Genomic DNA, 14,914 nt, shown 5'->3' on the forward strand with positions numbered 1-14,914 from the left:
AACATAGTTCTAGAGTGAATTCACGTGACCTTAGAAAACCCATCTGAGGAAGCATTCGACCCCTTCATTAAAGAACCGGAATAGTTAAGACCAGTTGGCAAGCTGCTCCTATAATAATGAAACGCAGGCAAATAGTGCAGAACTGGTATTTTTTTTTTCGGTTGGAGCAATGCGACACTTGAGCATCACCGTCTCTACAGCATAACAGCAAGCACGTGCGCGCGGGGACGTGAAATCAAAATAATCTCCGGGAAGGGATGAAAAACCGTCACACCGACAGCATAAACCCATTTCAGAGAAACTGAATATACTGTAGATGCAGGAGTGAAGTCTGTCGATGAAAATGGCATTTTTCCACAGAAAAATCATTCAAAATTTAACCCTTTCAATTGCACACAATACGAAAAACAGACAAGCTATTCACAGCAACCTGTGCAGATGAGCGCACCTACGGAAGCAAACCGGTAGCCCCCGGGAGTTCAGATTGCACCCTTTGGTTCGCAGCTCGTCCCATCATTCGCAATTGGTTGCCTGTGATTTTCCTCCCCTCTCCTAGGATTAAACGAGGTGAAGGATTGTATAGCTGGAGGGATGGGTGAATAACGACGAGAGGAACACCCACATTCAAATCAAGTCTGGACTGACGGAGAGAGGGAGCTGGGGAGAGTTGAAGGCTAGCCGGGAAGGCGGTAACACTCAAGGGCATTGCGAGGATCCGCTGGGAGAAAATATAACTTTTCAGTTCATGATCTGAAAGGTATTGTAATGCCTTGCATTAAATACGGTAGCCTGAGCCATTCACTGCCATTGATTTTGGCAACGGGAGGCGGTCAGTTAGCCTGCGGGTAATTTACTGAAAAAGTGGCGTAATTGAAAAGCGCAATATTTCATTAGCTAGTTAAGAGAAATATTTACTGCATCTGAAATCATAAAATACATCTGCATTGCGAAAGTGAAATTGGTCAAATATAATTACTGTTTTACGTTTTCATTCTTTCCTTTAGCCATTGCACTGAAGCAGCCCAGTCCAGCTGAAGTTAACATTCAGGTAAGTTTTCAGTTTTGTTTTTGTTTAGTGTACCGTCAATATTGTGGATGTGTCTAAAATGTAGAGACTATCAACATAAAGGGACACATATGTACGTACCTTTTCTTCATTAAAGCCAAGCCTGTACTTGGCTAAATAATAGAAAAAATATTTTAAATGTTTCTTTTGAGAAAATAATATCTTATGCCTAACTATCTTCTTGATTGTTAAAGCAAGCAGTCTATCCATTAATTATAGTAGTGGTCTTCACTGAACATAATTGAAAGCAGAATGACTCGTGTAATATCACTATGGCGACAGGTTGGCTTGAAATTAATGTTTATTCTTGATCTGAGCAACAAGGTGTTTTTCAGCGCTATTGATGTATAAATATTTAAGACTTAAGATGTCTTTTGATCGCATTCCGCTCGGAACAAGAGTTCCCATTTCAAGCAGAAATTTCCCAAAAGGCTGAAAACCATATGTGCTGTGTCAACAGCTTAGACACTACTCATCTCTTTTGATTTACAGTCCTGCAGGGGTTAAAACATAGTACTAGGCTATTGCTGACAAGTGAACAAGTTCGTGAGGTGTAACGTCTTTATGGATACATCTGAAGACGACAGGAATAAATCTGAAAACTAATTTACTAACTTGATCATGCCAACATTTTTTTTAAAGCGCGTGCTTGGATAACCACGGAAACGAAGTTTAGCTGATTGTAACTCCAGTGATAAATCCATAAACGTTATACTCATGTCTCAAAAGATTCATCTAAGCGATTATTCTTGAAGACTTTTGTGATGATGATGATGATGATAATAATAATAATAATAATAATAATAATAATAATAACTGACTAATTGTATTTTGACATGTTTTTGAGATACTAGATATTTATTTATTTTATACTGACATAAATGTTCCTTTTGCCTAAAGTTATTCGCGTGGATGGTATTGCTCTTTTTTCCATCACTTGTTTGACCAGAAACAGAAGAGAAATATTTTATCTTTATTACATTTATTTATTTAATTACAACAAGGGGATTTTACTATTACATCGAGAATTATTAGAGAATGTCTGTTGTGAGCTGGGTTTCATTCATGCATAATTGTCAGTTAGATGAGAAACCTTTGATTGTCCAGATTACTTGCTGTAACCGTCAAAAAGACTCTGAAAGGCACGGGAATGCAGATGCAGTAAACACGTTTTATTTGGTCTGAAGCCAGTCTTCTGAAGTAAATCTTCCTAATTATTCAGTGTTACCGTGCTGCACATAGAAAAGATCTCACATTATTCTCCTAAGGGGATCAAAATGGCACACAGAGGGCCCTGACTCCCCCATTAATCTCTATCTAATTGCCACTGAGGCTGCATACTCGCATATTACAAAGGTCGAGAAGCCGCAGCGCTGCTAGAGGAATGTGGTGAAGCTCGTGCAGTATCAGAACGTGATGCTGGCACAGCAGTGACTTTAGTAGGTTTCTTCAGTGTGTCTCTGAATGGGCTATGGGGGCTGTATTGGTCTGGTTGTCCTCACTCTTGACAATGACACTCAGAGACAGTCCTCTGGACCCTGTCAGTCAAACTATAACAAAGTCAGCACTGTTCTCGGTGGGGAATTTCTTCTTGTCTCCACCCCCTGAGCTAACCCCTCCCCCACCATCTTCTTTCAGAGACACTTGTTCCACTTTGAGATGTCTTTTTAAAATGTCCTTTTGAGTGGTCTTTCTGCCCTGTCTCTCCAGGTGCCCAGAGAGCCTCACCCCTTCAGTCATCAGGATGCAGGTTTTGGGTCTGGGGTGTCCGCTGGTCTTTCTGGCTCTTGTGACCATTTTTACCCCCCCAGCCCAGGGGCAAGGTAAATACCATCATGGAACCTCAATCACCCGTGTTACTCAGTGTATTTTAAATTGTTTTTTTTTTTCTGATGAGCAGGTTTGGTCAAAACGTTCCACCACCATGTCACTGTTTTCATTTTACCTGTGCTTCTTGTGTTTTTCTTTCCTTTTTAATATCTAGTTAATACCTTTCCTTGCTGTTTAAAGTACATCAGATGTTGTGATGCTGTGCATTTTCAAATTATAACACACAAGTTGGTACAATGGTGCAACCAATTTGCGTTTGGAGGAGAGAGTGTGAGATGTTGATTGACACCAGCTTGGAATGTGGGATGTTGATTGACATTGGTTTGGCATCCTCCATGGTGAGTGGTTAATAAACCCTAGAGAGGTGGGCCACGGCATGCCTCTAGCTAAAAGGGCAAATGCTCCCGAGTGTGAAATCTGAAGGACTCATATGATAACATCCCCCAGGGAGTCTTTACAATGTATAATTGGCCCGTCTGGGGTGCTGGATGCGGTGGGGGGGGCGGGAAACTTGCATTCCTTCCAGACCCTCCACTGAAGTGAACTCGACAGCATGTGCAGGCTCTAATGCCTGGCCTGGGAGGTTTTTTGGGAAATGACAAGCTGGCGGATTAGAGGAGCTGCTCTGTGAGGGGCAGGTGGCTACATGCTGGTGTCCTGTCTCCTCCTCAACAGCGCCCTTCTACTCCTCCTCTCTGGGCGAGGCAGACCTCGTCCACACCGTCTGTACTGTCCGCCCATCCAGTGTCCCGTACGGCAAATGTTGTGTGCCGAATTTGCCCAGGTCCTGGGCACTGCCCAGCTGCATGCATGTTTTCTGTTGCATTCAGTGGTTTGCACACGCAGCTTGCTGAACCCATGGCCCTGAATCCCCCCGCCGCTCTGTGCTCCGGTTGCACGGCGTGCTTCGCATTAGGGCCTGATTCATCAAATTGCAGTCATTGTCTCGCCGAAAATGAACCGCACATGTGCGTTGCAGGGTCGACGTCGAGCCGTACACAGCATACGGAAAATTACTCTGTTATCTGTCTGATCGCGAGCCCTCGATGTGCAGGACGCATTCATCAGAGCGGGCCGGCTCGGTGCGTGCCTAAAATTGGGATCGCTGAGTTTGGGTGACCGCACAGGAAGCTGACGAAATGCATTTTCCGATGATGCTCTGCAGTGGAGACAGCTTTGGTGGTTCCAAAAAAAGAAAACAGATTTTCTTTCAAAATGACATGGCTAAAATCGAAATAAACTGATGACTGATCCTGTAATCCCAGAGTAGAAATGTGGCAATTCAAGTGATTATTTTACTTTGAGGGAGGCCATTTTGCTCTTGAATAAACAAGCTAGTAAATATATCTGGTGCAAAATACACAATCACCATGTTGATGAAAGACCCAATAGAATTTATTACAGAAATGCAGTGTTTATGATTATAACTGAGGATGTGTAAGGCTGTCTCTCCATATATCCCTTGGGGGTGAACATAGACACATTTTTTGCATGTTTTCCTCACTTTGAGCATGCTTCAGATCTCTCACGTGACTGATTTCACTCCGGTGAATGCTCTTTTAATGGCGCACAGAATCCCTGCTTCAATCCTACTAAAGATTGATTCAGAGGGGCCTTAATATTTTAATACCCGCAGCAGGGATTTCCATGTTGGTTAAAGATAAATATTAAAAAGACACAGAGATGTAGGCCCGAGTCAGGTAAGTAAGCGGAAGAAAGGTGATTAAAAAAAAGACTCTGGAGGATTTGGGGTAAGTGGAATCTGCCAATTTAGAGGTGTCTTCAAGTGGCTGGAAGGATAACCACATCAAAGCCTGCCAGAGATTTGTGGCATTTTTGTAACTGATACATAACACAGGACCTCCTGCTGATATCCTCTGAGCGACGTGTCAGCACACGATGCTGTTGTGACGGGAACATTACCCTAAACCGATGTCCGTGTGCATCTGGTTACAGAATAAGCTGAGTAGGAAGGCACAGGAAAGTGTAAAGAAGAATCAAATGCGACATGATCCACAGCCATCCTTAAAGCCGTTGGCCACGGTGAGCGCAGTTCCAATGTGTTCACAGGGGTCCTTTCTGCGCGCCGAGCAAATGGATGCGCCGTGTTCCTCTTCATTATTCACGACTTGCGGCCAGCCTCGCCGGCATCTCCCAAACAGCTCTGTGTGTCCCGGGGGGGGCTGTAGAGCAATTTTACATTACACGCACGGCGTTTAGCAAGTGGGCCGATATTACTACCCCTGCCTGTCAACTCAATTCATGTGCAGCCAGTCTGAAATGAAAAAAGTGCTCAAGGATGGGACTTGTACCTACCTGTGGGCTCACTCTAACCTTAGATTTCCATCTTCCTTCCTAAATGAATTCATCGTTTTTGTTTCCCGGGGAGTGTTTTCTTCAGCGCACTGTTGCCTTAGTAGATCTGTCGAGGTGTCTGTCGCCGGTGGTGATCTCATGTACACAAGTTTGTGTGCAGAGAGAGGCGCCAGCGCTTTGCAGATCTGAAACACAGGCAGGTACAGAGCTCACAGGACCCAATTTGGATTTCAGTTTCCCCTCGAGTAGGGAGATCTCTCGTCACAGAGAATAGAGTCCTACGGGGTTCCCATCCCCCATTTCAGGTTGGTGAGCTTGCTGCCCTTTGGTAGCTTTCATAAAATACTTATTTTCATCTACCTATGTATATAAATATTTCATTTCCAAATTAGTTTCCAGCTATCACTCCGTATCTTTAATATTTCTTATATTGCTTGTGCCAAACTGTAGGATTTTTACATACCTACACATTAACCAGGAGCCCTTCTACCCATACCTCCTCTAATACATGTTTATTTAATTGATTACAAAAAAAAGTATAGGTATGTAAAAATGTGTTGGCACCTTTCCGCATATCTAGTGGCAGCACATGAGGACACAAACCTTTGCGTTTGTGGGACTGTTCGTAGCACTCCAGAGTACATTTTTATTTCTTTTTACCAATCTGCTGGAATGCGTTAGTGATGGGTTTGGTGAAGAGTAACTGAACTAATGTAGAGACAAAGAGGAATGGTGACTGTGGTTTGCTCCTGCTGTAGATGCTGTAGATTTCTGTTTCCTCTGACAGGAGGAATAGATGCTGGCAGCTCTATTGCTGAATCTTTCTTCTGTTGGATTTGTTGGGGGGAAAAAGTCACATTCTCTTTTCAAATGCTTTCCCCGATACTGAATGATAAACACTTCACTTTGTAGAGCTAAACTATCTGCCTTGTCCTGAAAGTCTACTGTACTTTCAGTCACAGCAAATGATTCATTCCAGCCCCTCTGTCACCAATACTTTTCCCATGATCCTAAAGACACGAAACATCAAAGGCAGGCCAAAAGTGAAGACGCGGCTCAGGGCACTCAAAGGAAATGGGGCTGTTGATAGTGACCCACATGCCCCCCCACCCCCATATATCACATAACTCTAAAGAGCAGAAAGAGAATATGACTTAGCTTTCTGTGTAACAGCTGTGGCATCCCCTCTGTCTTTACCTTTTTTTCTCCTGTGAAGAGTCTTCAGCATGTAGTGGGAGAAGCACCTACTGTGGAGCTCTGTCTCTGTGTTTGTGTCATTAACCTTGGCAGTGCCTTGTAGTCTCTCTAACACCTGGGGAATGGTCTCTGACATATTCATCAATTTACCAACCTTCATACACCCATCTAGGTATTAAGGAAAAAAAAATCTTGTTTTATCCTTTTCTTTTCCCCACAGTTTCAAGCCCGCGCAGACTGCGTTTTAAAGTGCTAAGCTCAGGCAAATTGGTTGTGGCCTGGAAAGAGCCAAGGGGAGAGTTTGAAAGCTACAGATTTATCTACAGCACAAAACCAGGTAAGACAAACTACTCACTTTCTCACTTAATTAATGCCACCCACCGAATGTGAACATTTACCATTCCAGACTTTGGTGGGAGAATCAGTGTTTTCAGACAAACCCCCACCGCCGAGCGAAGAGAGAGGGAGACATTGGGGACAGATCTGGTGACTGATAACGCTTGAGGCAGACTAAACTCTTTGTGAGGTGCTCTCTGTGTGAAAGGCTTTGTGCAGTTCAAGTGTGTGTTTGCCATCGGGGTCTGGGAGCGCATCCTTTTGTTTCGCGCTCAAATCAGATTTGATGGAGAATAGTGGGCGCTGACAGATGTGGAGCAGCGTTCAGAGGGCATGTCCCTCCCAGAATTCCCAGAAATAGCTCCAGCTGGGTACACCTGACCTGCGTGGCATGCAACGCAGAAAGAAAAAAGGGGAACAGGGCAAGTTCACACTACAGCAATTTGTGCATGTCTTTACTCTACTCTTAACTACAGCTCTCTCCTCAATCTAGTCCATATGTTGATTTTTCACTTAAAATGTAAAACTGTCCACACTTAGAGATACCAGCCTTCTCCACAGGCACAGGGTGCATCAGGCATTATGTGCAAGGAGGGCCTCATGAGTGCAGATGTTTGTTTTCTCTGTATTGTTTTTTGTGATTGGGTCCCTACCTGACAGGAGTCACAGGTGTGCCTGCTCTAGTTTTCCTGTAGCAGACAAGGTCAACATTTTGCTGTAGTTAGAAGCCACAGTAGGTATGGCGTGTTGGCTTTAGGGAACGAGCACACTGGGGTGTTCTGATGGAAAAACCCACCACCCGTGCTTATGTTCTGATGAGGGCTTTTCCCATGCCAGGCATGTCTGATGCCCTGGGCTGCCCCACTGCATTGTGAGTATAGGGGATGATAGGTCTGCCAAGCTCTATCCAATCCAGTACCTTAGGACTAAACCTCGTTAAGTCCTGTTGCATGCCAGACACTGTGTCACTCAGTCCACATTACTGTCTCACACTTTATATCCATTCCTTTTAAAGTAAAATGTGGTAATCTTCATTAACTTCAGGGTTGGGGAAAGTGTTTTTTCCATGCTTCAAAGATTTCAGTGTGTACCAGTCAAGCAAACAATCAAGAACAAAACTGTATACTTTGGGTTTTGATGCTCAAGCCAACTTTTATAAAATGCAGAAAATGGCTAGTGATCACTGTTTTTAATTGCATTTCTTCACTGGTTTCAGTGGGTGCTCAAATTCACCCCGTTGCTTCTTAGACATGTTTTGCATTGCCTGAAAGTTTCCATTGGAAGGAAGCTTAAATTGTTCTCTGGCTCTCACGCAGTGGGGTCAAACCATTTACCCAACTCTTAATGACTAATCACAAAACCGATGCTGCTCCATTGATTTTCCTCACATTTTAGTTGCTAAATGCTAATGCTGACCCAAAAAAGAACACAGATTTTCTTAAATTAGCGTGTGGGTCAAAGACTTTTTTCCCAGCTCAATAACTCATTTGGCAAGTGCTTTTTTCACACTTGCAGTCTGCATTGTTGCTGAGCTAACAACTTGCACAGTCATCACCCAAAACCTGCCCTTTCGTGAAGTAGGTCTGTGCTCCTTTGAGGCTTGGCTCCCATGCCTCAGGGCTACAGACACCACGCTGAAGATTCTCGGCCTTCTCCCCTGCCAAACAGCGCTGCAGCCGTGGGATTTAAATCACACTAATTGGTCAATAATCTGAGCGAGTTTAGCATTTTTACTGCTGAGGGTTTGAAAATGAATCCCTCTTTGTGACGTAACCCCCTCCCCCCAGGAGAAGAAGTGCAAGTGAGGTTGTCTTCCGTAGATGGGCAGTAAAAGTTCTGGCAGCGTGTGTGAGCTTGGTGCCGATTTGTGGGTTATTTGGCCCCTGTGTCATCCATTCAAGTCCCGGGATTCAAGAGGCGGGAGGGTCAGTGATTTCCGCTAGCAGAGATGAGAAAACGGTAATTTCGATATTGGAAGCTCCTCTAATGCCGTCGCCGGCGTGGGTTCTGGCCCGTCCCTCGGCCCGCTCGGAAGACAAAGGCAGAATTTATGTTCTCAACACCAGGCTTCAACCCCTGTGAAGGGAAAAAGAGGAAGCATTAATAATCCCTCTGTTCTGCACTTTCCTTAATGCGGCAAAAGCTTTTTTTAAGGCAGCAAATTTAGAAATGTAATACATCTGAAAAAGCATGACTGCTCAATATTTAAACCGCACTGACACAAGAATGTTTGCTGCGTGTTGCCTGTAGGGTATACTTAGCAGTAATATTCTGTAAATGATCTGCCGTAATAACTTGCCATGTCAGAGCGTCAGATTCTAGAGTGTCTAGAATGACTGGATTAGTTGGAGGCTGCAATCCAAGAACTGCTGATCCGCAGAGTTGCCATGAAACACTGAAGCATGATAATGCTCAGCCTTTTAAATAAGTCAGACATCAAAAAAGGCAGGAAGGGAGGAACATTTTGGTAATGGTTCTCTGGTCCGTGCAGTGTTTAATTTTGAATGCCACACGCCGTCTGCTAGCACACACCGGCAGTCTTTGGTTGTGTGCTGTTAATGGGCTGGCGGTCTCTAGTAAAGATGAAAACTGAAATATTCAAAAGGTGTCCTTGTCCCTGTATGCACACCGTTGCTTGAATTGCTACATTTCTATCTCTCTTCACACAAATGAGAAAATGCTTTTTTTTGTTAGTTTTTGTTAGAGATAAGGAACCAAAAATGCTAAAAGAAGCTCTTCCACTTTTCCATACACAAGGTCTGTATGGTCTTTTCAGAAGCCTTCTTTCGTGTTTAACTCTTTATGAAAGTGAACAAACTCACTGGTATTTGACTTTAAAGCATGGCTGTCCTCCTGGGAAATACTAGAAAGGAGAAGCAGGTGCGAGGTCTGTTTGAGCAGGGAGACACCTTGACCTGTCCCCTGCAGCAGACACAATGTTGATGTGTGCACTTTGTGTGAAAAGACATCTTTAATTGCTTCACCCCCCCTTCCCCTCTCCTTCCCTTCCCTTCCCTCTCCCTTCCCCCAGCCCACCTTCACCAGTCCTGACCAGTGCTGGATACACTAAAGCTTCAGGGCCTTGAGTAGGAAAATGAGCTTTGAGGACATTGAATGAAATGAATGGAGCGCGCTGGCCATGCGCTTTCTGACTGGTCTCCCGTTTCAGGTGGCGAGGAAACCGAGGTGCAGATCTCAAAGGGAGAGAACAGAGCGGTAATAAGCGACTTCGATGCCAGTCAGGAGTATGCGTTCAAGGTGTTTGCCGTGAGGGGAAACGAGGAGAGCAAGCCTCTACAAGGGAGGTACGCAGGTAAGAGAAGCAGGTGCCATGTTGTGGTCTCCTCACTGTGCATGTGGAGGCCCAGCCCCACCTGCACGAGCTGCTCTGCTGCTTTAGCTTTTATGTGGCACAAACTTTTTTTCTTTGCTTAAGTTCAGGCTTAGCATTTGAACCATGCTGCTTTGCCACATAAATGTATAGCCAACATATACAAAAACTTGCACATTCACAGAAATAAACACTATGGGGATACGAATACACAGAACAGTAATATATCACATATATATGATATATATATGTCACTGGATGTGTGCCGGACGGTGCAGTTGTGACCCTCAAATTTCCTTCGGGATTAATAAAGTATTTCTTATTCTTATTCTTATTCTTATTCTCATATTGAAAGAGGAAATTCCACAAAATAAAGGAAATTTGTTAAATTAGGTTATACTAGTAATTTTTGATAATGGCCAATGAATGCCCCATGAATGTACTGAGACTGGCCAATGTGCTGTACTATTAGGCCAATCTACTGTTAAGTCAGGCTAGTTTGCCTTAAGATTTTTATCAATGATGCTTGACTACTAAAAAATAAAAAATAGTCCTAACCACTGAAGGCTAGCATGAAAAGGCTGGATTTTTCTCATCAGCAGTCTGGCCACAGGCCACTGGCCTATGAGGATGGAAGGTGTGGATAGGTGACAATGTCCCAGCACACAGTGATGTCACTGAGTTGGGGGTGTAGTGATGCAGTCGAACTGGGGCCTCAATCTCGTCACATTGCTAGGGGCGCAGTGATGTCACTGAGCTATGGGCTGTGATGTGAGTTGGAGATTGGTTATGTTCAGTGGTGTCATAGGTGGGGTGTTAGACCTCATGTACATATGTTCAATGTTTCAGTGCCAGACCTGGAGCCTGATGAGGGTGTGCAGCCGCAGAAGCTGGACACCACTGCGACTGAGGATGTGAATGAAATAACGGGAGGTAGGACGTTACTAGCACTGCTGCTACTGCTGAGGAGGAACACAGTCACTGCCTTTATGATATTTAAATAGAGCAGCTTTCAACAACCAGCCTGACTTTGGCAAAAAGGTCTATATTTTACTTTTAATACTTTCTATGTTATGAGATGAAACATTAGAAGAGGAAAAATTGCATTTATAGGAGTCCGTTTAAGGCTTCTTTCAGCTCAGTGCTGTTATATGCTTCAGGTATTTCACATAATAAGCACGTTGGTAAAAAGTCAGGGATGAGGTCGTAATCTGAATATTTCGATATGAATCTTTACAAAGTCAGACATACTGAATTATATGTGAAGGTAATTGTTTTTCTTGTATCGAAAATCATTCATAGGAACGTTTTTACCATTTGCTCTGACCATGATGTATACAAAAAAAATTTATTCCTGGCAGCTTGTGATATACTTTTACAGGGCACTGTAAAATGGAACACTTTATTACTGGCTTCTGGTAAGCAGTGTGCGCATTCAAGTGTGGTCTGGCCCTCTCTGAGGTTTTAATACGACACACAGCTGAGGGGCCAGACTAGATAGTTTGTTATGTCTTAGTCTGAAATGAAAAAAGGCCACATTTCATCACTGCCGCTCTTGTATCTCCTGTTCTATCCCTGTGATTAATTATGCAGTTTTACGATTAAATACAGTAACAAAGGGCGTATGATAACCGCTTATTTAGCCACGCTAAGTAATGCAGTATTATGGCTCCTAAACAGCTGCAGGAAGCATCCCTACCGGATAGGCCCTCAGTCTTAAGGCAGGGTCTGGTTTTCAGTCGTTCAGTCTGGTTTTATCTTGGGGTTGGGGGTGGAGGGGGGTGGCACACGCGCCTGTGAGTCAGAAGGGAGAGATTCCCTAAAACAGCGGCTGGTCTCAGATGTGCTCGCCCTCTTTAATTTGCGTCCCCGCTGTGTCATTGTGCCAGCTCATGGTGCTCTGGGGGGGTCTTCCTTCCAGGAAGCCAAAGTAGCTTACTCTGTATTTTCCTCTTCTTATTTTTGCTTTTGAACAAAATAACGAAGCAGAGCTCACGCACCCCGGCCCTCACCACTGCTCTGAGAGGGGCGGAACATGGAGAGGCAGGCTTCCTCAGAAGGGACGGTTCAACAGGCTGCAGTGCCAATCAGTTGTTGATGTGATCCAAGAGGGTCTCCTTTCAACTGTGGTTTTTTTTTTAGGTTTTTTTGAAACTCAAACAGGAACCATCCCTGTCGTTTCTGAGTTGCAGGTGATTTACAAAGCCTAGAAGCACAATTTACTTCAGTGTCCATTCAGCACGCTGAGCCTTAAACATCAGGTAAAAAGTGGCCCTCCCTTTGATCTGCTTTGATGTTTGGGAGTGAGACTTCTTCCCAGGGTCGTCTGCATAGTGTGTTGCAGTGGGAGGGACCGCATGGCCAGATTTGTCCTTGAGGCAAAATGGCTGTAGTGCAAATGCCACTTAGATTCTCACAGTTCCTCATACATGTGTAAATACAGGGCTTCTCGCCTCCTTACTGGAGCTGGACTTGTCTTGGCTCTCCCATCCTGGAGGGAGACTCTGAAGCAAGCTTGTCCTCTAGCTATGTCCAAACAGGCCACGTGAGCCCAGCAGCCCTCTGGCTGATGATTGGATATGTCTGTGTACAGTGTGTGACAATGGGTGGAGCACCACCAAGGTAAGCAGTCATTCCTTTTGTTCTGTCTTCACTGCATGAAAGAGGGCGCTGAGATTGAGAGCAAGGGATTCACTTGGTGATCCGGGAGGCCTTATCGCAAATACCAAAGTTCACGTGGCCCTTTAGTCTTAAATGTTGAGTTTTATTGGATTAAAACCTTTGCGGACACCCCTGAAGGCCATCAGACAGGGGTCGCCAGATGTGGCTGTGTAGAACGGAGGGGTGGCAGGGGGGAGTTTCCCCCCCATCCTAGTTCTCCCACTTCATGGGAAGGCAGGACTTGATCTGAAAGAGAGAGGGACTGAGAAGGGGGGGACACCATGCCAGAAAGCAATTTGTTTGAAACCTGAAGCTAGTTAAAGCTGCTCCCCCGAGCCGGCTTTGTCCAGACCTGCGGTAGAAGCTGCTGAAGGTCAGAGGTCATGTCCGTCATGCGCGTAACCTTCCATAATAGCAGAGGAAAAGGGGCAGATAATGGGCTTAGCCGACCTCTTTTGTTAAAGGTCAGGACACTTGAGGGGGAAGTGGGACGAAGTTATTACTGAGGAATTCCCGCACCTGCAGCCACTAATCTGGTAAACAGTGAGAAGAAGGGGCGAGATGCAATCCCTCAGCCCTGCCGGTAGAGAAACACCATTAACAAACCACATCTCCATGTTTGATGTGATTTATGCCTGCAGATTTTCCTATTCTGTTTGGTTTTGTTGCTCTGTGAAATATTAGGAGGAGGTTCAGCTGTTGCATCTTGCTGAGCTTTTAAGCTGGCAGAAATGTCTGTCTTTTGGCAGCTGAAAACTGGCAAAAAAAATGTCTGCTCTAGCAGTTGAGAGCTGGCAGAAGAGGCTGTCCTCTGGCGGTTGGAGGCGGGTGAAAGTGATCTCGGCGTTCCGTGCCGGAAAAGCTCGCTCATGCATGGGGGACGCCACAAGGCGGGGAGAACCCGATGGAACCGAATCGGACGGGCGGACCTCTCCATCAGGTCCCGACAGGCGTGGCAAGGGCCGACGCAGCTATAAGAAACATCGAGGTCTCTCTCCGAATTCAAAGTCTCTCCCTCTGAGGTGTCGCTAGCCAGCCATGCGAGGCTGGATTGGATCTTATCACACATTATGTACAGGGCATGCTCGGCTGATGAGAGCAGATAGAAAGGATAGCAACCAGGGTGAAGGCTCGCATCTCTGCTGTCAAACATGAGATGGAGCACAAATGAGCACAATGCGTCTTCTCGAAGCTGAACCATTGTAAACATATCTTCCGGCTATACCCTATTTGACAGCTAATATGAATTAATCCAGAGCCAGTACTGATTCCAGTGGTAGGAGCCATTGTCACTAAGCTGTGGATGCAAAGGGATTAGTTTGTTTCCTATTTTAAACCTGGCTAGATATCCAAATCAAAGTAAAACACAAGATAATGCTGCTCTTACAGATGCTTATTAAGCTCTGTCTGCTTGTTAGTATGATGTGGGTATAGTGCTATTAAGGATAGCTGTTAGGCACGTTGTGTGCTGAAACCAGTTACTGCTGAATTATTATATTTTAATAGCTTTTCAGCTCAGTTCTCACTCACTCTTAACAGGTATTCACTGCCAATGTTCTTTCTCTTGCTGTAGCATCCAACAGCACATGTTTAATGTATCTTGCATTGGTGGCCTTATAAATCACTTTGGACAAAAGCCTCTGCCAAATAACTAAAGGGTAAACATTTCATGAAATATTTACACCTCTGCAAATGTCTGTGTTTCACCAGGGCGTGCAGTTGTGCAGTTGTGTTTATCGTGACTCTCTTCCCCATTATATTTTTAGTGCTTCACAGATTCCACTGTCGAAGCACTGTGTGCATAATTCCTTAATTTCGTTTTTCAGTTTGAGCTGATTCTTTGACGCTCTGGTTCTTGTGGCCAGAGCAAAAAGAGGACAAGTGTCCAGACGGTCCCCCTTAATCTCGCACAGATTGAATCTGTTGTGACCTGACTGCGTCCGGAATGTTCCCTCTGATTCATTTTGTGGCCCTGGCAAGCTCCAGACTAATCCCTCTAATCGTATGGCACACAGAGGCCTGTTCTCAGACCTGCTGGGTCTACTGCAAAGTGTGGCCCACACACAAACTGGACCGCCACTGCTGCAGGCTTCACAGACCCAGCGTGAAGTTGTCTCCAGGTGAATCTTACACATTCTTCCCCTACTCAGACACATAAAGTAATCACTGTTACAGGC

At 44.8% G+C, this 14,914-nt stretch overlaps 1 protein-coding gene across 1 annotated transcript in view; it reads left to right on the forward strand.

Annotated features, from left to right (window-relative positions):
- The first annotated feature begins 537 nt into the window (after window positions 1-537).
- col14a1a (collagen, type XIV, alpha 1a) overlaps window positions 538-14,914 on the forward strand; it is a 90,004-nt gene continuing 75,627 nt past the window's right edge. Inside the window, exons 1-6 of the mRNA XM_036537998.1 lie at window positions 538-757; window positions 1,005-1,048; window positions 2,777-2,889; window positions 6,630-6,746; window positions 9,915-10,058; window positions 10,926-11,009. Of these exons, the coding sequence (XP_036393891.1) occupies window positions 2,811-2,889; window positions 6,630-6,746; window positions 9,915-10,058; window positions 10,926-11,009 (424 nt within the window). The 5' untranslated portion in view covers window positions 538-757; window positions 1,005-1,048; window positions 2,777-2,810. The remainder of the gene's footprint in view (window positions 758-1,004; window positions 1,049-2,776; window positions 2,890-6,629; window positions 6,747-9,914; window positions 10,059-10,925; window positions 11,010-14,914) is intronic.

Source organism: Megalops cyprinoides, chromosome 10 (assembly GCF_013368585.1).
Source record: "Megalops cyprinoides isolate fMegCyp1 chromosome 10, fMegCyp1.pri, whole genome shotgun sequence".
NCBI classification, from domain to species: domain Eukaryota; kingdom Metazoa; phylum Chordata; class Actinopteri; order Elopiformes; family Megalopidae; genus Megalops; species Megalops cyprinoides.